Source organism: Acanthochromis polyacanthus, chromosome 6 (genome assembly GCF_021347895.1).
Source record: "Acanthochromis polyacanthus isolate Apoly-LR-REF ecotype Palm Island chromosome 6, KAUST_Apoly_ChrSc, whole genome shotgun sequence".
NCBI lineage: Eukaryota > Metazoa > Chordata > Actinopteri > Pomacentridae > Acanthochromis > Acanthochromis polyacanthus.
This window is the reverse complement of record NC_067118.1, coordinates 12,360,687-12,384,329: the sequence shown is the minus strand read 5'-3', so window position 1 is coordinate 12,384,329 and position 23,643 is coordinate 12,360,687. Positions and strand designations below refer to the sequence as shown.

General features: G+C 39.9%; 1 protein-coding gene and 1 long non-coding RNA gene across 2 annotated transcripts in view; one reads left to right on the top strand and one right to left on the bottom strand.

Moving 5' to 3' along the window:
- LOC127534393 (uncharacterized) overlaps positions 1-23,643 on the bottom strand; it is a 238,381-nt gene that overhangs the window by 39,240 nt on the left and 175,498 nt on the right. The gene's annotated exons all lie outside the window — the stretch shown is intronic.
- Positions 1-23,643, top strand: part of vps13d (vacuolar protein sorting 13 homolog D) — a 167,526-nt gene that overhangs the window by 89,181 nt on the left and 54,702 nt on the right. The window contains 12 exon segments of the mRNA XM_051949338.1: positions 4,200-4,335; positions 4,450-4,497; positions 7,645-7,795; positions 9,074-9,290; positions 18,210-18,460; positions 18,555-18,746; positions 18,859-18,985; positions 19,093-19,235; positions 20,737-20,867; positions 21,377-21,552; positions 22,272-22,395; positions 23,406-23,641. Coding sequence (XP_051805298.1) covers positions 4,200-4,335; positions 4,450-4,497; positions 7,645-7,795; positions 9,074-9,290; positions 18,210-18,460; positions 18,555-18,746; positions 18,859-18,985; positions 19,093-19,235; positions 20,737-20,867; positions 21,377-21,552; positions 22,272-22,395; positions 23,406-23,641 — 1,932 coding nt within the window.

The following is a 23,643-nucleotide window of genomic DNA, read 5'->3' as shown; positions in this document are numbered from 1 at the left end:
ATTGTTAGCACCTCATACCCTTGGGCCTAGGGTGGGTAGAGCTCATTTACAGGTATCTGACTCTTAGTTTTGATAATGCACATCTAACTAATATACATAAACTACTTCCACTTGAAATTAAAAGGTGTAATGGCTCACCCCGTTAGCTTAACATTTGCTTAGCATAGCGGAGCTGGTGTAGCCGTATCTTACAAGGCATTTATCATTCTGACATTGACCTGTATGCACAAAAACATATAAATATAAGCATACCTCAAAGAAAACGTATGAGTCCAGGCTTTTATAAGTCTTCATCTTCTCCATTGTGTGGATGCCTGGGCTGTTGATAAGGCACTCGTAAATGGAGTGTCATTGAAGATCTGGCCACAAAGTAGGGTCGTTTGCCCATGAAACCAGAGGAATTTGGTACGGACATGACTGCAAACCAACCAGTTCTAATTTTTCTTGATACCGTAGCTTGGCTTTTGGCTCAAGATTTCCGAAATAATCAGCAGACATTTTTCTCCGGGTCAAAACTGCGCGGTTTCGGCGGTCAAATCGCGGTTGCTAATGACTTTGTTGCCCCCTCTTAAAATGGCGGCGTGCGTTGCTAAGGAAGGTATGGTCACATGTCCCAGACTCTGACGTCACTGCGAAAAGGTCTATCATGAGTACTTCTGACTCAAAGAAAAGACGTGTCTTTCTTGGAGTTGAGCTTTAATACACAGGCTTGCCATTCTTGAGTACAAAACGATGTGAAACTATGGGCGTTGCTTCTCCAGGAGTAAAACAAAAAAAGGCACGAAACGTGTGGGAATCGGAAGCTCCGTGTTGTTTCTCTGCATCAATTTGCGCTCTCATGTCACAGGGGAAAACCCCAGCAACACATCCGGTGGAGTGACACGTAGTGATGGTCCTCTGATACCCAAGGCTTCAACACATGCGCGGTAGCTCATGAAGCAATCGTATCGAGCCACTGTGCCGATGCTTGATTTGGTCATGTGACTCGTGACATTTGAATCACTTGAGTGACGTTTGAAGCACTCAACTGCTTCGAATCACCTGATTGGTTCGGTTTGTTTTGTGAATCACTCGGCGGGATTGAGTGTGTCCCGGGATAGGAGATCCCAGAGTGTCGTTTATTTGACTGATTTTCCGCAGAGTAGGTTGGTTTTGTTGCTGCCGTTCGTTGCTTTGACAGTTAGTAGTGTATAGCTAGATAGCTAGCTAGCTAGCTAGTTAGATAGATAGATAGATAGATAGATCTGCAGCAGGAGCCAATCAGGAAAAGGTCCTGTGTATGGCATAATTTCCATTTGCTGCCTGATATCAAGGTAACTACGACTGTTAAAAAAACGAAAAGAGTGGAAAGAAGATCTAAAGATGGACATAACATCAGAGGACTGGGAACTGATTTGCACCAAAGCCCACACTCAATCAATCAATACCTGATTTAAATTGCTATAATACAAATGGTTGTTGAGAATATATACTACACCATTTAAATTAAATTAATTTAACAGCAACATCCCAGATTTATGTGTTAAATGTAATGAGGCAAACGGAACTTTATACCATTGTATGTGGGATTGCCCAAAGGTTAAAAAAATTCTGGGGGAAGATTTAACAAACAATAGAAAATATTATTTCTAAAAATATTACAATGAACCCTGCTCACTTTATTTTGGGACTTTATCCAAGGTGACATAAGTACACCAAGAGTGAGCGTATAATAATAGATTCAAGCCTCCTGCATTCAAAAACATTACATTACAACATTTTTTTGGAAAAAACTTGCATACCAAGATTAGTAGACTGGGTGAGGCAGATGTTAATAACCTTTCCTCTAGAAAGAGTGACACATGTACGAAAAGGGAGACAGGATTTGTTTGAGAAAGCGTGGGGACCCTTTATTGCTTTTTTGAAATCCATGAATTTAACAGATGAAAGTGATGAGGTGGAATGAACAGTTGTGATGTAAACCTCGTGGAACTGCCAGAATGAGAGGAATGACAGGATTACCTGCTGTTCTGTATAAGCTACTTTATTTATGTATTTGCATGTATGAGAACATGTTTATTTCATTCCCCCCCCATCTTTTTCTCTTCATTTCCTTATTTTATGAGGATCTGTTTAATGTGCAAGTACCACATTATGGTTAAAAATATTTGCATAACTGAGTAAGTCTTGTAAGGTATACTGCAATGCATATATGTACCTGCATACAAAAACTGTTAATACATTGTTAAAAAAAATCATATCCAGTTACACAAGCACACCCTCTTTACCAGTTAACCCAAGACATACTTTGCCAAAATCCATAATATAATCTGTATTTGCACCAGCCTCATGTGAAAATTGCATCAGTCTGTACTTATAGAGCACATCTCATGAATGTAGCAGCACCGTTTAAATGTTTCATAACACAGAATATCAGTGAAGAGTATATAGGGTTACAGACAGACATGGCAGATAAGAAACAGGCTCTTCAGTAGTTATTGTCATTATTATTGCTGGTAATATTATTATTATTGTAGCCACTAGAACAGATACAATCATCTAATGTAGTGGAACAGGAACGTGCATGGCGAATCAAATCCAAAACAATCCATGAACCAATCAGAAACATGAATCAATTGCACTTCATTTTATTGACCACTAGATGTCCTACTCGAGCACTGAGTGTCAGTGAAGCCTCGAGTAATGAAGCAGGTATTGGATAAAGTGTTGAAGCTTCATCAAAGCCTCGATCTCCCATCACTAGTGACACGGCAAAATAAGAGCGGTAATTTCACAATAAAACTATATTAAAATGCATTGAAACACGCCTGAAAGGCAGAACAATTTATTTTCCAAAGTTACAGGGAGCCACAACAGAGGGCTGAAAGAGCCGCATGCGGCTCCGGAGCCGCGGGTTGCCGACCCCTGCTCTAGATATATTATTACATCTAAGTATATATTTTTTAATGCTATAAAAAATTTTGGCAAATCTGACATGGTCAGACAGAAATTGTTTTTTAAAAAATTAGGTGATTTCAGATGGAATGACTCAGAAGGGCTAAGAATGTGCAATGAAATATTACATTAAGCAGTGTTTCCTCTACATTAATTTAGGCGTGGTGTTCCACCATTCCTAAATCCTAGCCGCTGCTCCTTCAAATTTCTTTCCTTTATTTTGTTTCTTTCTTTCTTTTTTTATTGTTGCAAATACACCACTGCCACTTCTCCACCTCCACAGTATGGTCTTGCACTGTGTCAGGTACTCACGAGTACCAAGGTAAACTATAGATAACTATCTTGCTCGGTATCTACTCTTTGTTACTCTTTGTAACATCAGGTAAATATGACGTTAATTACTCATGAGAACGTGGCCTTGCTGACGTCATGTCAAGCACCCAGGCACCAGGTCAGAGATTCAGATTCTTGGAAAATAGGGCTGCAACTTACCAGAGAAAAGTTATTAGCTCAAGATAACTCATCATAGATTTTACAAGTTAAACAGACATTTGCAATGTTGATCGCCAGCTAACGTTGCATAACATATTGGTAGCTTATGTTAATTGGGCCCCGTGCCAACTCAGTGTTGTTAATGTGAGTAAACTAATTGATAGCATTAACCTTCTATCTACACCCCATTATGTAACTGCTGACTGCATTTTCAGAGGAGCTTGTTGAAATATTTTATTTCATATTTTTTAATATTTACATTCAGCCTTTTAAAAGCAATTTTCAACTGGTCATTCAATAAATAGGTTGTACAAATAAAAGCTGCAGTCAAAGGTCATTTGTTTACGCCACCCCGGCTCCGGATAGCCAGCAGCCACTGCTGAAAAAAAAACCTAGAGGAAACACTGATTAAGGGTCCAAGTATTTCTGTTTCTGCCATTTCTATTTGTTTTATTATTTAAAATAAGTTTTTAGCTTTGAAAATCCAAAGCTGCTTGTCTGTTCATTGAATATGGAAAAGAGAGTAGGAGATGCCAGTTACTTCAGCCTGCATAAACTTTGACAAAATGTGCTTTTTTAGAGGAATGATTTTGGCCTGAAGAAAATACCACTATTACGGTTTACTACACAACTATGCAGTGCTTTGATCTGTGGACCCTAATTCTAAAACGAAATCTAATGTATTTGGATGGAGTAATAATCGATGCTTTTTTCACAAATGCATTTAGGAAATTGTTGGCATGTGTCACTGATCAATCAATCCTTTTCTGCAGACACACTCATGAGCTGAAGCTGCACCAACTGCTAGTCCGGGTATGTGGATGGGAGCAAGTCAAGCCAGTGTCTGTGGACAAAGTGGGCATTTTCTTCCGTTATGCAGCACCAGACAGAAACAACTCTTCTAACACTGTGAGCACAACTTAGAAAACTAAATTTATGTTGTTAATATCAAGGCTTTCTGCAATTTTGATTGAGTTTACTTTTGATGTTAAACAGTTCTTTTTCTCCCCTAATTTCCAACAGGTTGGCAGCCCTATTAGCAGGACTAACATCATTCACCCACATGTTTATGTGAGTCAGACACTTGGTTCAAAAAAGTTGAAATAAATAAAGGTCTGGCATGATATGGAAATATCTGTAACAGGCCCTGTAGATGAAGCCTGTTCTCAGATTAAATTGTCCTGTGAAAACCAGGAGAAAAGAAAAAGATGAACAATATTGGTTGTTGTTCTTCCCTCGCTTCTACCAATCTATTTATATCTTTGACATAGAAATGTAATTCATAAATGATACTTTAGATGCATCTTTAGCACTGTTTTTGACCTGCAAACTTCCCAGTATTTGCAGTATTTCTTCCATAACTGCATTGTGTACAACTATGCCCAAGAACAACCCATCCTCATATCTTCCATGTGCAAAGTTTTGCAATATTACAAATAAAATCTGTAATGGGAATTCCCATAAAAGCACTACCAAGTCTGGCAAAGTTGACACAAACCATTTTAACATAAAAACAGATACAGAATAAAAGAACACTGAACTTTACATATTTTGAAGGAATGTCAAAAGAGACCCACAAAGTTAACAAAAACAAACAAAAAAACAGCGCAAAAACAACAATACCACAGCCATAACATTTCAGCATCATTTGCACTTAATGATGATAACCAAACTGTGAAAACCAGGAGAAAAAAATGAGACCTACAATAATGGATGTTGTTCTCCCCTCGCTTCTGAAGACGAGGCTGCTAAACACACTAAGCTGTCTCTGTGGAAGATCGAGCCCCCTTGTAGCGTAATCTAGGAACTACACCTAGGCAAGCTTTCTTTAAAAATTAAAATAAAATGCTCCCATTCACAGATTCTTTTACATAAAATTCAACACATTATAACCAATATATACTGCTCAAAAAATTAAAGGAACACTTTGAAAACATATTTCAATGAGGGGAAAAACCAAACTGAATATTTTCATTGATATGGACTGGATAATGTGTTAGGAATGAAAAGATGCCACATTGTTTGATGGAAATGAAAATTATCAATCAATCTTTATTTATAAAGCACCTTTCATACATTAAAAATGCAGCACAAAGTGCTTTACATAGAATAAAACACACAGAGAATAAAGCACGCGCTTACCCGAAGATAAAATGCAAACATAGCAGTATGAGTTGGCTGAGCACAGAGGAACCATGTCGAGGAAACACCATCTTTGAGAGCCGTCTGCATGTTGGGCAGCAGATGCCGACAGCCCAAACACCAGCCAAGGATGCACCACGGCAGGGGCAGAGGGAAAGGCAGAAGCCTCCTCACCTTCCAAAACGCCAGAGTGAATCTCAACCCCCAGTAGGGCTAAATTCAAGACACCCCAAACTCAACGAGAAAAACTGATGTGGCAGGCTAGTCCATCTTGTTGAAATTCCTTGGCAGCAACTCAGAATGGTATTCAGTAGTTTGTATGGCCTCCATGTGCTTGTATGCATGACTGACGATGTCGGAACAAGCTCTGAATGAGACGACGGATGGTGTCCTGAGGTATCTCCACCCAGAGCTGGACCAGGGCATCGCTGAGCTCCTGGGCAGTCTGAGGAGCAACCTGATGGTGTCAGATGGAACAAAACATAATGTTCCAAAGGAGTTCTATTGGATTCAGGTCAGGCGAGCGTGGGGGCCAGCTAATGGTATCAATTCCTTCATCCTCCAGGATCTGCATGAGTTCTCTTACCACATAAGGCTGGGCATTGTCGTGCACCAGAAGGAATCCAGGACCACTGCACCAATGTAGGGTCTGACAATGGGTCCAAGGATTTCATCCTTCCATGGATATGCCTCCCCAGACCATCATTGACCCCCCCACCAAACCGGTCATGCTGAACAATGTTACAGGCAGCATAACGTTCTCGACAGCTTCTCCAGACCCTTTCATGTCTGTCACATGTGCTCAGGGTGAACCTGCTTCATCTGTGAAAAGCACAGGACGCTAGTGGTGGACCTGCGAATTCCTGTGTTCTATGACAAATGCCAATCGAGCTCCACGGTGCCGGTCAGCGAGCACAGGGGCCACTAGAGGACATCAGGCCCTCAGAACACCCTCATTACATCTTTCTGATAGTTTGGTCAGAGACATTCACAACAGTGGTCTGCTGGAGGTCATTTTGTAGAGCTATTGCAGTGCTCATCCTGTTCCTCCTTGCACAAAGGAGCAGATACCTGTCCTGCTGATCGGTTGAGGACCTTCGACAGCCCTGTCAAGCTCTCCCAGACTAATTGCCTGTCTCCTGGAATCTCCTCCATGCTCTTGAGACTGTGCTGGGAGACACAGCGAACCTTCTGGCAATGGCACGCATTGATGTGCCATCCTGGAGGAGTTGGACTGCCTGTGCAACCTCTGTAGGGTCCAGGTATCGCCTCATGCTACCAGAAGTGACACTTACCCTAGCCAAATGCAAAATGAGTGAAAAATAGTCAGACAATATTAGGAAGGAAAAAAATGTCAGTGGCCTTCACCTGTAAACTCATTCCTGTTTTGGGGGTTATCTCATTGTTACCCCTCTAGTGCACCTGTTGTTAATTTCATGAACACCAAAGCAGCTGAAACTGACCAAAAACCCCCTCAGTTACTTACTTGACCAGATGACTGACTTGATGCAATACTTAGATTAAAAAAGTTTTCCTTCAATTTTTTTGAGCAGTGTATTTTACAAAAAATGTGATCACACATTTCTGTGCGTCACGTCTGTAATTAAGTTGCTTATCGTCGGCCTAGCATGATCTATTTTTATTCTATTTATTATCAAATAAAACAAGTAAACATAGAAAATCATCACAATTTAAAAAGTGGAACTTTTTTGCTTAAAGTTTTGTCAACATCACCTAAACTGCAAAAATGAAGACATTAAAGTTTAAAGTTAAATGAAAAATTGGTTACATTGTTGGAGGAGAAAAATGAAATCAGCACTAATGAGTATGATAAGACTGTTGAAGTTTATGAGGTGAAAATGTACATTTTACTCTAAGTATCAAGACCACAGGTAAACATGGAGGAAGTGTTGAGTTTGGATTAACAGCTAATTAAAACATTAGCGTGATATTTAAGGCCCAGTTTAATGCCTTTAACAATTCATTGCAACCTAATCGCTGAAACAGCACATACAATCTGAGCCTAAATTTTATGATGCCTTGTTGTTTTGTATGTAAAACCATTTGGTCCCTCAGTTCTCGGCCCTGCCTCCTGTCAGAGTGGTCTTTTCCATCACAATGGAGGGCAGTGCCAGGAAGGTGATCACTGTCTGCTCCGCCCTCATGGTGAAGAACCGGCTAGATGTTCCGATGGAAGTCAGACTCGACAGCCCCTCTGCCCCCGACAGTAAGACACCACTTTGTTTTATTTCTTTCAGTTCTGCTATAAGCGCTTATACTAAATATACTATAGACAATATAGCAGCCAGGGTCGTCCGAAGGTGTATGTTTATTTAATTTAGTTTACAATGTATTTATTTTGTAATTTATATATTTTAACTTATTTTGTGTTTTTCTTCTTGTATTTGTTTAATTTTATTGTAATTTATTTTATGTTATTTCAGTATATTTAAATGTGACGTGAAAGCATATAAATTAAAAGCACATTTGTTGAATTGAATACTATAAATTGCCTTAAAGTATTTTTCCATTATGTATCGGATTTTGTTTTGTTTTATGCCTCTTTTTTCCCATTCTTTTATTGCATTGCCATGTGCAATAGTTTTTAATTAGGTTTCTACCACTTCTGGAATTGGACAATTATTTAATACATGAGATTTTTGCGGTTTATTATCAATTTCCTCCATTAGCTTCAGCTCAAACTGCTGTGGGCTGAAATGAGGAAGAAACATGAACCCAGTCTGCCCCATGAAAGTGCTGTAATTAAGGCCCAAAACCATAGTTTTGGAAAGGTCATGCCCCTCATATTGTAAGTCCAAATGACTTAAAATTTCCACAAACAAGTCAGAAAAACATCTTTCTTTGAAAGTATGCCATGAAGGTTTTTTTGGCCAATGTGCTCCATCTGCAGAGTGGTAAAGTGACATCTGCTTCTTAGGTTTTGATTCTGTCAACACCAAATGTGGTACACTGTACTGCAGGGATCACCAACAAAGTTCTTTATTATTATGTGCTTTATTATAAAATCAATCACATAAACATAGCCACCATTAACCAAAAACTTTTGTAAAGGGTGTGGGTTAGCAGGAAATAGGCCACAGCTTGTCCAATTTGTATAATCATCATAAATCGTAGCGATATGTTCAGGCTGTGTTTGGAAATGGGTCTAATAAAGAATTGGAGCCCATCCCCGAGTGCCACAGACATGTGACCTAACATGTCCTAGAGCAATCTTGATGTCTTTTGTCTATTCATTCATTAACTGTGAATGGCCTTCTGCATATTTTATATATGAAAGTCTTAGTTACTGCTTATCGTGTTAGTTTTGATGTGAAGTCCGATATTTGATTTTGAAAGAAGAATGTCGGATGTAGGAAGAAAATGCTAAGCTATGACAACACACTGAGGAAGTAGCTTCCAAATGAAGAAAAATGCGATGATCGAATTTGTATGCATGTTGCTATGTGTCATTTTAACGAATCTAGCTGTGTCTCTGTGTTGACAGAACCCGTGGTGTTGCCTCCTATCCTGCCTGGACAGTCGTTGGCAGTCCCCCTTCACCTGACGTCCTGGCGGCTACAGGGTCGTCCCAAAGGCCTGGGGTTGTTCTTCTGCAAGGTTCCCATCCACTGGACCAGTGTGGAGAGGCCTGGAGAAATCAGCAGCAGTAAGAGGGAATGTCACTCAGCAGACTTTGATGACAACCTCAAGCGTAACTTCAGGTAGATACAATCAATCAGATTTTTTTTTGGAACAATATTTTATTAAATTTTAAATAACAAAACAAACTAGGGAACCAGTCAGCACAAGATCCACCCAATCAAGTATACAGAGTGCTAAAAAGAAAGACAAAGACAACAATCAGCACACATAGTCAGCACATTACATGAACTACATTATTATCATCTATACTTCTTCCCTTTCCTTTCCTAATAGCAAGATACACCGCAAACGGATGTCATTACATTTCTTATCGTATACTTGTAAAGACAAAGGAGGAGCATCCCCTTTGTAGCAGACCAATAAGGTCATCAGGAAGATAATTAAGAAATGGTTGCCAAATTTGATAAAAGACATTATCATTCCCCTTCAAGGAGGCACTGAGGTGTTCCATAGGGAGAACTTGGAAAGTTTCTTTGTACCATTGAATAACTGAGGGAGGCTTCTCCTTTATCCACTGTAAAAGGACACAGCGTCTTGCTAGAAACAGAAGTTTTTGCAGTAAGGTCATCTTTGTGGTGGTTAGAGGTAACTGCCTCATAGGGATATTCAGAAGGAATAGGCCTGGGTCTGTCTGTATTGTTTTGAATAGTATTGAACTAAGTTCTTTTGCAACATTTATCCAGAATCTAGATATTAAAGGACACAACCATACGCAATGATAGTAAGTTCCCACCTCTTTTTTACATTTGGTGCACATGGCAGAGACCTGGGGGTTAATCTTGTTCAAAAGGTAAGAGGTGAACTGAAGTCTGTGTAATATTCTATCCTGGTTTTCTCTGTCTGTTACACAAAAATAATTTCTTTGCAGATTCAAAAGCATCACACCATCTGCTATAATCCAGGTCAATCCCGAGATCTTTTTCCCACACTTCTTTAGCTCTGATGTCTCTGACACTGTCACAAGAAAACAATTTCCCATAAAAAAGAGAAATAAACCTTTTGTTAAGTGCAGACAAGCTAAAGTCTAACAGAAGGTAGTTGCTAGAGGTACGGACCCGTACTTTCCATTTGCCAATCAAATACGCGAGATCTGGTCACGTGACTCCCGGTAGACGCTGGAGGTACGGACCCGTAGCATCGGTACTACAGGTACGGACCCTAAACCTGACCCTAACACTAACCCTAGCCTTAACCTTTGCTTACATTTCAGCAGTTTGCAGTGGTTAGCAGCTTCTTGACTCGCGAGACTCGCATACGGGTCCGTATCTCTGGCAAATGGAAAGTGCCGTATCGGTACGGGTTCGTATCTGTAGACACTACCCTAACAGAAAGCTTTCAATTGAATTTTTAATTGGTCGGTCGAGTGGGAGTGAGCATAAGGACTTCACAAAATGTCTGGCCTGAAGAAAACCAAAAAAATGGGACTGTGGGATCCCGTATTTAATTTGAAGTTGTGAGAAGGACATGACATTTCCATTGTCAAATAAGTCAGCCACAAATCTCAATTCCTTTGAATACCAATCATTAAAGATGCTTGCCCCATACCCGGGGGGAAGGCTTTGTTTTGAATTAATGATTGTCATGCTAAAGAAAAGCCTTGTCAGCCAGCATGTTTGGTAATATATCGCCAAATTTTGAGAGTAGTTTCAAGAATGAGATTTTTTTTCAACTTCTCCTGGGAGCTCATTTAAGTTTATTGTTAGCAGACTCAGAGGGGAGCAAGGGGTACAGCACCAGGCATCTACATGGGGTTCTTTTGGGTTAAGAAAATGTTTAAGCCAACTATATACTATTCTGGCATGGCAAGCCCAGTATTAATACAAAAAATTGGGGAACGCTTGCATAGTCTTCATATTTAGTCGTGGTCTCTTTCCATCCCACAGAAACCTAGAGATAGATCTTTGAATATCTGAGATAGCTGACTTATTGATCCTGAGTGGTAACATTTGTATTGGATATAAAATTCTAAGAAGAACATTCATTTTAATTAAGCTGATCCTACCCATCCACGACAAAGGGAGATCAAATCACCTATTCAGATCATTCTTAATTGATTTTAAAGCTTTTATAAAATTTAAACTATATAGATCTTTAATTACGGCAGATACTCTAATCCCCAGGTAAATAAAACCAGAAAGTGACCAGTTGAAGGGAAAATCAACCAGGGTGGTATGGTCTCCAAAATTGCCAAGAGGCAGAGCCTCTGATTTTTCGAGATTCATTTTATATCCTGAAATCTCACCGAATTGATTAATGACAGATATTAAATTAGGTATGGAATTCTCTGGGTTTGTAATAAACAAAATGACGTCATCAGCGTAGAGAGAAATTCTATGATCAGTGTTTCCTAGGGTGATGCTGGACAAACTGTGATGGCACTTGATGGTCTCTGCAAGTGGCTCTAACGCCAGGGCAAATAATAATGGGGACAGGGGACAATCCTGACGAGTACCTCTAGACAAAGGAAAGATATTGGACACTAAGCCATTTACCCGAATCCTTGCGGATGGAGGTCTATATAAAAGGTAAATCCAATTTACAAAATCTGTACCCAGCCCAAATCTATTCAGCGTGTCAAATAGATACTCCCACTCCACGTGGTCAAATGCTTTTTCAGCAAAGAGGTAAGGTTAACTCCATCAAAAAACATTTCCTTTTCGTTGATGTGTTTTGACACTCCACTGTGTACAGTTTTTGATAAAACTCTTTCATTATATTAAAAATACTTTCGATTGTAACATGTTGGGCACCTGTACTATCTTTGAGAGATGATATTGTGGTAGGACCAGTCTGGCCTCTAGCCAGCCAAGCAAGTAGCCTGCCAGGTTTGTTACCAGATGTGAATAATCGATGCTTGGCAAAAAATATTGCAGATTCTGCTTTTTGAGTCAGCAAATGGTCCAGCGCCATTCAAGCGGCTGCCAGTTTTTTAAAAACTGTTGTGGAAAGAGAGGTTTTAAGCTCTCTATCCAGACTTCAGATTTGTTGTTTAAGATCTTTTTTTTCCAAGATATATTTATTCATTTTTCATTTTGTAACAAACAAAAAAACAAACAAAAAACAAAACATAAAAAAAAACAAAAACACCTGGTTATATTCAAATAAACCAGAGGTTCTAAACAAAAAATGAAATTCACAACAATAAATACAATCAAAACAATTATTCATTCACACTTGCATTCACACACACCCCTTTGTTGTTTACTACTTAAAGAAAGCAAAACATAATGCCCAAGAAGAAATTCCTCCTACTGCCCCAATGAAGAATGATCACAAACTACCTTGCTATTATATTTAAATACGGATCCCACAATTTGTTGAAATCTTTTAGTTTCCCCTTTGTAATATATGTTAATCTTTCAAGTCCAATACATTCTGAAAGTTCTTGCATCCATTGGTGTAACGAAGGGGCTTCCATTTTCTTCCAGTTTATGCCAGTAGCTCTTCTGGCATGTAATAGTCCAAAGTCCAACAATTTCTTTTGACTTTTTGTCCTTAAAAAATTGTCAGGATATATACCCAATATACAAAGTTTAGCAGAGAGAGGAATATTTACATGGAAGACTTCTGAAAGACAGTTAATAACATCATTCCAAAATTGTTTTATTCCAGTGCATTCCCATACACAGTGTATAAGTGTACCTTTATGATCTTGACATTTAGAGCATGTGTCTGGAATGTTAGCAGACATGCGATGGAGTATTTCAGGTGTAATATATACCCTTGTCAGCCATTTGTACTGAAGTAATTTAAGTCGTGTATTAATGGTATCCTTTTGGGCTCTCAAGCAAGCTTCACTCCAATCATTTTCATCTATATATTCACCTTTATCATTTCTCCAAGCATTTAATTTATTAGTTATAAAATTTTGTGAGTTACACATGAGTAAATTATAAAATTTCGACATTAAGCCTTTCTTTTCTTGATGTTGAGAGATGTCCTCTATTAGGGATAAGTTTGGAATTTGTAAAATATTTATAGATTTTGATGCGAGGAAACTTTTTAACTGTAAATACTTGAAGAAATGCTTAGTAGGTATTTGATATTTATGGCACAATTCGCTGAATGTAAGCAATACTCCATCGACATATAGGTCTTTGATTGTATGGATACCATTCTTCTTCCACAATTCGAATCCCTTATCCAGTTTTCCAGGTTTAAAATCTTCATTACCATACAGTGGAGTAAATCGGGATAAAGATGAATGGTGTCCAATATGTTTATGTGCATTATGCCATATGTTGATAGTATTTTTTAAGAAAGGATTTTTGGTTTGTTTTCTCTGGGTTTTTAAGTTTGCTGAATAAAGATAACTGCTAAGGGGTAGATTTGGAATAGATTGTTGTTCAATCATTACCCAAATCGGTAGTACGTCTGTATGAAAATAGTATGAAGCAGATGTTAATTGAGCTGCTATGTAGTACCATCTAAGGTTTGGAAGTTGGAGCCCTCCTCTTTCATAGGGTAAATATAATAGTTTAAACCGAAGTCTTGCTTTCTTATTATTCCAGACAAATCTACTAAATACTTTATTTAGGTTATCAAAAAAGGGTTGTGGCAATGGCAGAGGAATTGCTTGAAAATAATACAAAAATTTGGGTAGAATTGACATCTTCAAAAGATTTATTCGTCCTATCATAGAGATGGGCAAATTTGACCAGCGCTCTAAGGTTTCTGTAACTTTATCTACCAGGGGATTGTAATTAGTTGAAACTATTTTTTTTTAAATCTGGAGTGATTTGAATGCCTAAGTGCTTAAATCCATCTGTAGCAATTGAAAAATCCGTTTTCACAGTAGGGTTTTTCCTATCCTCTTCACTAAGAAACATAAGCATTGATTTACTATTATTGATTTTATATCCCGAAAATTTTCCAAATTCCTCAATCATATTCACCAAGTTGGGGATGGTGTTTTTTTTAGGTCTGTCAGAAAAAATATGATGTCATCAGCAAATAAATATATTAAATGGTTTCTACCCCCAATACGGATCCCTGACAGTCCTGGATGAGTTCTAACTGCTATGGCTAGGGGTTCTAAAGCGAGAACAAATAGGATTGGCGATAAAGGGCACCCTTGCCGTGTAGAGCATTGTAGATTAAAGGGTTTTGAGACATTGTTGTTAGTCAAAATTTGAGCGGTGGGTTTTGTATATAATAATTCAACCCATTTAATAAATTTTTCCCCAAGCCCATATCTCGGGAGTAATTTCAGGAGGTACGTCCATTCTATCCTATCAAAAGCTTGGCAAGCATCGACAGCCAGCAATGCAGTGTCCTTATCATTTTGTTTTTCGTACAGTATATTTAAAACGCGCCTAATGTTATGATAACCTTGCCTCTTTTGAATAAAGCCTTGTTGATCATCTGCTATTATTTTGGGCATAAATTTTTCTAATCTTTTTGCAAGAACTTTGCATAGTATTTTCATGTCACAGCCCATAAGACTTATCCCTCTGTATGATGAGCATTCCGTTTCTGATTTATTGGGTTTTAATATTAAAGTTATTGTAGCTAATCTTAGAGAATCTGGAAGAATTCCAGATTTGTAAGATTCATGAAACATGTTAGTAAGTGGTTGAATAAGTTTATTTTTAAATACTTTATAAAACTGCGGCAGTAGCCCATCTGGCCCTGGAGCGCGGCCGCTATTCATGTCTCCTATGGCTTCTAATATTTCTTCTGTTGTAATTGGGTTATCAAGAGATACTTTATCTTCTTCTGATAGTATATTAAATGGTAATTGATCAAGAAAGGCATTTTGAACCTCTTCATTTACACTACATTCTGATTCATAGAGTTTTTCATAGAATTTTTTAAAACTTTTATTAATCTCGATTGGATCAGTTGACAGTTCACCAACATCAGTTTTTATACTGGATATAGATCTATCAGCTTGCATCTTTTTAATTCTCCAAGCTAGCAATTTGCCTGCCTTCTCTCCTTGGTCATAGTATGTTTGCTTTGTCCACAGTAAAGTTTTTGCCACCTTATCGGTCATGAGTTTATCATATTTCGCTCTCAGAATAGTTAGGTTTTGCATTTTCCCAGAATTGTTGTTGCTATAAATTTCGTTTTCCAGTGTCTTTATTTCTTTCTCCATGGATAAAATTTCCCGATTGTATGTTTTATTCTGGGTACTCGTATAGCTATGTTGTTTAAGATCTAACTGTTTTGATAAGGCAATCTTTCTCCTTGCCGCTGTATAAGAAATTATTGACCCCCCCATAAAAGCTTTTCCAGCTTCCCACAAAGTGGAAGCTGAAGTATCAGGTGTTTCATTTTTGGAGATGTAAAGTTTCCATTCTGCTTCCAAGTATGACATAAAGGATGGGTTGCGAAGTAGTAACGGATTCATGCCCCACAGTCTAGCCTGAGGGTCATAGTAAGGAGGCATGAGTTCAACTGTTACAGATGAGTGATCAGAGAGGGTACATGTGTTGATAGAACAAGTTTTGATCTGATCAAGAGTTAGTCTTGAAACAAAGATATAATCAATTCTTGAGAAAGAATGATGAGGGTGAGAGAAAAATGTAAAATCTTTCTCTTATGGATTAATGACTCTCCATGCATCTAGCAAACCAAGATCTGTACACAGTTCTATTGTAGCATGAGAAATTTTGGAAAGAAGAAAATTTTTAGCTGGTTTGTAGTCTAAATCTAGCCTAGCCGCGCTAGACCCATGTTCTGAATTCTGAAGGCACAAGGGTCTAGGGCCGCTCGACAGGGAGGGAGGCGGCCTAAAAGGTTGTCTTTCAAATCACTCTGCAGCAGTTGGGTAGGTATACAACCAATCAGCGCAACGAATAGGCTGAGAGGAGTTCCTAGAGCGCCGGCGGATTGTGGCTAAGTCCCATTAGCTTCCCAACCAGCGGAGCCAACTGGTATGTTAAGGATTTGCCATATCCCGTCGGCATAAGTCCAAATACGTCTTTCTTCTCAATGAAACACTTCAGTGCCGTCCTTTGTTTATCTTTCAAGTTGAATTTTAGCTTCAAATCTTTAAGGGCTGTGGCCAAAGCCGAGTCGAAAGATAACTGTTTATTGTGCGCCGGTTGTTTCTGTCAGAATCGTTGCGCCTCTGTCGTCACTCAGTTACGCCCGCCTTCCGACTCTACACTTCATGGTGATTCATCCGGCCAGTTTTAGGAGAATCCAGCCTCGAGCCTTATGGAGGGTAACTAGACCCACCCTGGCAGAGAATTAAATTTGTTGCCGTGGGTTGTCTAGCGTGGCTAGGCTAGTCCAAATCAGGAGTCAAACCACAATTAAAGTCACCTCCAAGTACAACATGGTGAGGACAAACTGCAAAAATTTCAGCCAATAATCTGGAATAAAATGAGCTTTCGTAGCTATTTGGAGCGTAAACACTTCCTATCAGAATTTGTTCACCATGTAGAAAACCAGTAATAATGACGAACTTTCCCTCCTTGTCCTGGACAATTTTATGAAGTGTGAATGATAGGCGCTTGTGCATAAGTATTGCTACTCCTCCACTTTTTGAATTATATGAGGCAAGGAAGACTTGGCCAACCCAGTCTCGTCTGAGCTTTAAATATTCAAGAACAGTAAGGTGAGTTTCCTGTAACAGTGCCACATGCACTTTATCCTTTTTAAGCATAGAGAGTAATTTACGCCTCTTCACCACATGGTTAATAACTTTTGACATTTAGTGTTGAGATTTTTATATCACTCATAAAGTAAGAATCCTTTAGTTAACAAATTGAGATGACTCAGTTTGGGGAATGAAATAAGATGGGATAAGATCACCTTAAATGCACAAATTATAATGGACTGGTAAAGGAGTTGTGCTGACATAAATGAACCTATCTTCAACAGCAGGAGATCAACCAGAAGGGGGGGAGCGACTTCTTTACTTCACAAACTTGATCGGATCCTCCTCGGGCAGCCTCTAGTTCAGTGTGCTGAGAAAGTCTTCTGCAGCATTTAGTGTTACAAACTTGTGATCCATCTCGTTATGGTGCACAACCAGGATAGCTGGGTAACGCATGTTGAAGCGGATTCCCTTGTTGATCAAAGCCTGGCATACGCCATTGAAAGCCCGACGCCTCTTTCGGACCGCCGTAGAAAAATACTGTTGAATGTGGATTCGTTGTCCTTCATATTCCAGAGTGGATTTCTTTCTTAATGCTGTCATTATCCTCAATTTGTCCCTTGAGTTGTTGAGTTTAATCATCACTGGGCGAGGACGTGCACTTTGCGGACCCAAGCCACGGTGGGCACGGTTGATTTTAATGCGGGATTTTTTTCTGATGGTTGCGTCCAAGCCGAGCATGGTGGGTAACCACGTTTCAGAAACTGCAGGGATCGATTTCCCTCCGTGCCCTCCTTCAGGTTGAGAATGCGGATATTGTCGTGTCTGCTCCGGTTTTCCATATCATCCAAGCCAGCCTCCATCTCTTTGATTTTCTTCTCAGCATTGGTAACTTTTTCCTGCAGAGCGAATAGCGTCTCCTCCGCACCTGACACACGTTGCTCTGGCTCGGAAATACGTTTGGAGTGGCTCTCCAGGGTCGCTGAAAATCTGTCCAAGGTCTCAGAAAGTTTTGAAAACTTATTCTCCATCATGTCACAGAAGTTCTGAGTAACCTCTCGTATCAGGGCTGAAGTGTCCATTACTGGTGAAGACTCGTCGTTTTCCACTGGAGAGTTAGCTGCTACACTTGAGGGTATGCTAAGAGAGGCTGCTAGCATCGTTTTCCGCGTCTGAATTTTAGTTTGTTTTGACATTTTTACATCAAAAAACTGTGTCAGACAGCTACCAGGCTTGTGCAATGTGGTGCCGAGGACGCATAAAACTAAAGGGAACGAACTTAGAAAAATGTGGGAGCGGGAGCCCGACAAAAACACGTCTCAGGACTGCCATCGTCACGTGACCCCCCCAATCAGATTTTTTGTTCTTGCATCTTGTTTTTCTTCTTCTGATACCATTGCGTTCCCCTCATTTCTGTATCTCGCAGGTTTTGTGTGGTCATCAAAAAGGAAAACTACCCAGATCAGCGGCCTGCCAAGAGGCAGGTTTCTGGTGGTGCAAACCAGATATATCGACAGCCAGGCCATGCTATCTACCTGCTGCCGACAATGGTGCTGGCCAACCTCCTGCCTTGTGACCTAAGCTATTACATCAAAGGAACGACAATCAAAGGCTCACTTAAGCCGGGAAAAGAGGCCGTGCTTCATGCTGCCGACACCTCACAGAACATGGAGCTAGGTCATGACTCATCAAGCAATAGTTTTCGTTGGTGTTTATTTCCTCAAGATTGTCCTTCTTCTCACTCATAGTGTTTGTGATCTACATCCTTTAGGAATCTTGCTGGAGAGCTTCCCCACATGCAAAGAGCTACTGATTCCTCCTGGGACTCAGAATTATGTTGTTCGCATGAGACTATATGACACCAACAAACGTCTCCTTTGTCTCACCATTCGCATCATACTACGGGCACAAGGGGCTCTGAAGATCCTAATTTCTGCCCCCTACTGGCTCATCAATAAGACTGGTAATGTTTTCATGTATCAAAAAACGATTATTTACAAGGAAAAAAAATGTTCATTGATTGCTTTAAACAAAAGTGTCTGTTACCATTCCCTAAAGCCACTTTCATCTCTCAGGACTGCCACTAATATTCCGTCAGGACAATGGCAAGACAGATGGAGCAGGCCAGTTTGAGGAGCATGAGTTGGCTCGAAGCCTCAGTCCATTACTGTTCTGCTACACTGACAAGGAACAGCCTGCTATGTAAGTGACCAGAATTCTGAGTGAGCCTGACTTTCCAACCAACAGTGATGGTTTTTTGTTCATTTCTGTTTATGTACCACATTTACCCCACCCATGTTGATCCCCAGGTGTACAATGCGGATTGGAAAAGGGATCCATCCAGATGGAGTTCCAGGCTGGTGCCAAGGCTTCTCCCTGGATGGAGGTAGTGGAGTCAGAGCAGTGAAAGTGATCCAGCATGGGAACAGGCCTGGTCTCATCTACAACATAGGCAAGTTCAGAGTCTGTACAAATGAATACTGCTGGTAGCGGACAGTGCTAGCTAAACTAGTGACTGATCTTGATCCTATGTATCGAACATGATACATAGGACAACCCTGTTGTTATACTATGTTGTTTTTGTTTTTTTTGAAAATGCTACCAAATTTAAGACCCAATGGACTATTGTTATTATTGATAGCAGTATCCCTAAAACCATAGGTTACTACCGTACTTACTGTAAGCATGTTGTCAGGCTAATGTGGCTAATGTCACCATTAGCTGTGATCATATGCTCACGGGTCTGAGCTCTGTGGAAACTCTGAAGGACACTTGGAAATGTTGGAAACTTTATAAGACTAAAGTTCAGCAGCTCAGCTGACATTAAAACTAGAGACACTGAAACAACCTGTTTTGATCAGGGTTTAAACCAGGCGTGAATTAACCATGACGTCACCCGTTGGTTTCAACGCCGAGAAAATGAAGCCCGGATTTTGCTACTTCCTGGTCGCCATTTTGGAGTTTTTGGAGCCAGTGACGTAAAAAGTGTCATCAAACAGGCTGGACCGGAGATCAACTAGGGGCAGGACCAGTTTACGGGCGGGCCAGACTGAGAGCTGAAGACTCGCTTATCCCGCCCACATTTTACCGCAGAGGCTTCTGTTGCTGCTTTCGGAATAAAAGGATCTGAGACAAGTCATTCCAGACAAGACTGTCTATCAACTATAGCCACGCCCCCTGGCTCCGCCAACTTTAATGATTTATTTAAAATTCAGTATTGATTTATTTTAAGATCGGCCACCTGATCTCTCATTTTGACCATGAAAACTAACGGGAAAAAATCCTGAGCTGTAGAAAATCAGTCTATCAAATTTTATTTTTTCCGGTGATGAATTGGAGTCTATGGAGCAAAAGCTTTTTGGAGCCAACCCTAGCAGACGGCGTGATATTGCAAGTTTTTGACACTTCCGGGTGGGTTTCATTTTTGGAGCCAGATGGTACATCCATCTTTATATACAGTCTATGGTTTAAACCAGGACTTGCACAGTCATGGCGAAATTAACCATTTTTGCCTTATTCTGAGCTGAAAATTGAAAGAAAAATCATGGGGACTTATGAGGCCTTGATAATTTTCCTGATTGGGCAAAATATGGCAGCTATTGGCAGCTATTTTGCACCTTATTTTTTTGCTACTGTATCATTCCACTCCATTCCCTCCTGCACCTTATTGTTATTACTTACTTAATTTATTTTATTTTGCACCTTACCTTATTTTATTATATCTTTATGTTATTTTTATCTTCTTATCTTATTTACTCTGTATTTTATTGTATTTCTTCACACTGCTTTGCACTGACTGAAGGGCTTTTGCAATGTCGTTGTACTTGTTGCAATGACAAATAAAGTTCTATTCTATTTTCTAAAATTTAAAACCTTCTGAGCTAAAATGTGTCAATTGTTACTGCTAAAAGAATTTTTTCATGCATTCATTGTTCCCTGTCTTATCAATACAGGCATCAGTGTGCGCAAAGGAAAAGGACGCTACAGGGACACTCATATAGTGACCTTTGCCCCACGCTACCTGCTCGACAACCGGTCAACACACAAACTGGCCTTTGCCCAGAGAGAGTTTGCAAGAGGAAAGGTGAGAAATAGAAAGGGGAATTAGCAGTTCACAGCACATTCTGGTACTGTTTCTAGTTGTTAAGAGTAAATGGTTTATACAGTGATTTTAACATCTTCAGTTTAGTTCAAGGTAGGCAGGCACCTTTTTTCATACCACGTCATACTGATCTGTACCCATATCCTGTCTCCATCTCTGCGGTGACCCGTTAAGGCACAATACAAAAGACAAAAAATATGAGCTTGTCATAGTTCTTCATCTCTCATAAAGATCTGAAATACGTCTGGTTATTTTCTCGTTTGGGACCTTGCATAGTTGATGAAATTAATGTTGGTTTTGTTCTGCTCAATAAGTAGGTGATTAAGTAACTTACTCCAGTAAATGAGCACATATAATATCATGACGCTGAAACTGGAACCTAATAATGCTACATCTATAGTTTTGTTTGGAAAGTGGTCAAGTGTGCTATGAAGAAGCTGTATCTATTGCTCTTCAGTCTGACAAGCGGCCGTTATTAATCTGTGTCTTAGGGCACTGCCAACCCGGAGGGCTACATCTCCACCTTGCCGGGCTCCAGTGTTGTCTTCCACTGGCCTCGAAATGACTATGACCAGTTGCTGTGTGTGCGCATCATGGACATCCCCAACTGCACCTGGTCTGGAGGCTTTGAGGTTAACAAACCCAAGTCGTTTCATGTAAACATGAGGTGAGCTACATATACACTTTGAAGCTCAAATGTATGTTATTTACCATACAATGGCCTTGTAAGGGGCTGCACAGTGGGGTAGTGGTTAGCACTTTTGCCTTGCAGCAAGAAGATCCCTGGTTCAAATTCCGGGGTGGGCCTGGGATCGTTCTGCATGGAGTTTGCGTGTTCTCCCTGCATGCGTGGGTTTTCTCCAGGCACTCCGGCTTCCTCCCACAGTCCAAAAATATGCTGAGGTTAATTGATAACTCTAAATTGCCCGTAGGTGTGAATGTGTGTGTGATTGTTTGTCTGTATATGTAGCCCTGCGACAGACTGGCGACCTGTCCAGGGTGTCCCCTGCCTTCGCCCGAGTCAGCTGGGATCGGCTCCAGCACCCCCCGCGACCCGAGTGAGGATGAAGCGGTGTATAGAAAATGGATGGATGGATAGTTACTGCATGGTTTATTATTAAGTTTGGATGTTGAAAGTAGTGCCTGGATGTCTAAGTTTAACTGTAATTCTCTCATTTTATTTCTGTGCTTATTTCAGAACTTCCTAACGAGACACATTTGAATCGTACATATTTCCCCTAGTATTGCATGAATTTGGTCCTTGCATTATGACACATGGCACTCTTTACTGGAATATTGCCGTCCTTGTTTATCAGGTTATATCCTATGTTAACTTGTGTGTTGTGCAGTATTTAGGAGGTTTTAAGTGGATCTGCTTTTGAACAGGGACATACTAGGAAAGTGTTTCTTCCTGCGGACAGAAATCACGCTTAAGGGAGCCACATACCAGATCTCCTTCACTGACACTGACCATCTGCCTCCACCCTTCCGCATTAACAACATCTCCGAGGTAAGCCACTGCTCTGACAGCTCTCAGTGATATAGCTATTACTAAACTGTGAACATATTTAATCAAAATGAAGGCCCATAACTCTGAATGAATACTCTGATCTTTCTGCATGAACTCTTTCCTGTGTCTTCGTAGCCTGGAGTGGATGAATATAGTGGTCCCTCGTCTATCGTGGGGGTTACGTACCAGAACCTCCCGCGATAGGTGAAGTCCGCGAAGTAGCGACCATATTTTTTTATTATTTAGATATTTTTTAAGGCTTTAAAAACCCTCCCCACACACTGCACATCACAGAGCAACACTGCACAGTGATCAGATGTCTATGTGAAATGGACAAGGCACACGGGAGACAAATGCTACAGTCCCTGAGCCAATCAGTGGCCAGCGCTGTGCACTACATATTTTATTTCCATTTAATATTCTTGTAATACGTTTTAATTATTATTGTTTTGTATTCTTTTATATTGTTTTCATTTTTTGGGGATAGAAGATGCATATTTTACCACAAAAATAATTTAAATAATGTAGCGATCACAGAACCAGTCGCTATGACTGAACTGTTGGATTTAAATGTTATTATTGTGGTTTCTGTTATTGTTAGAGTGTTATTAGTGTTTGTGTTTTATTGTGATTTTGTGGTCTCGTCAGCCTAGTTAATTTGGTTCAGTGTTATGTTGTCAGGCCTGTGTGTGTGAAGTGTAGTGTGTTTTATGACTTCCTGCCACATTTTCCACACTGTCCCTCTCTGTATCAAAGTAAAAGCACCTGTCTGTTGCAGAGTGCACAAAAGGCAGATATCTTTCTCCTGCGTTGTTCTTCAATGCAACTCCCCTCAATAATAAACGGATCAAAATACTTAAATACCTCAAAATTCCACATTACAGTGAGATTCTGTTGTACAGACTAGAAGTATGACAAAGGAAGTTATGACTGTCACGTTCTGACGAAAGAACCTTCCACCCCTATCGATTAAATATATTTAATAGATTTGATTGGTTAAATCCTTTCAGGTGCCTATCCAGTTCTGGCAGCATGGTGTAGCTGACATCCGACTGCACACTGAGGTGAAGGCCAACTCGGTGCTAGACTATGCCTGTGATGAGCCTACACTGCAACCATACCTCTTACTCACTGTAAAGGGAGCAGGATCATCTGAGATCACAGCCGACATGAACTTCTTCAGAGAATACAACAAACTCTATTACGAGAACTTCATCTACATTGCAGCCACACACACTTTTTCACAGT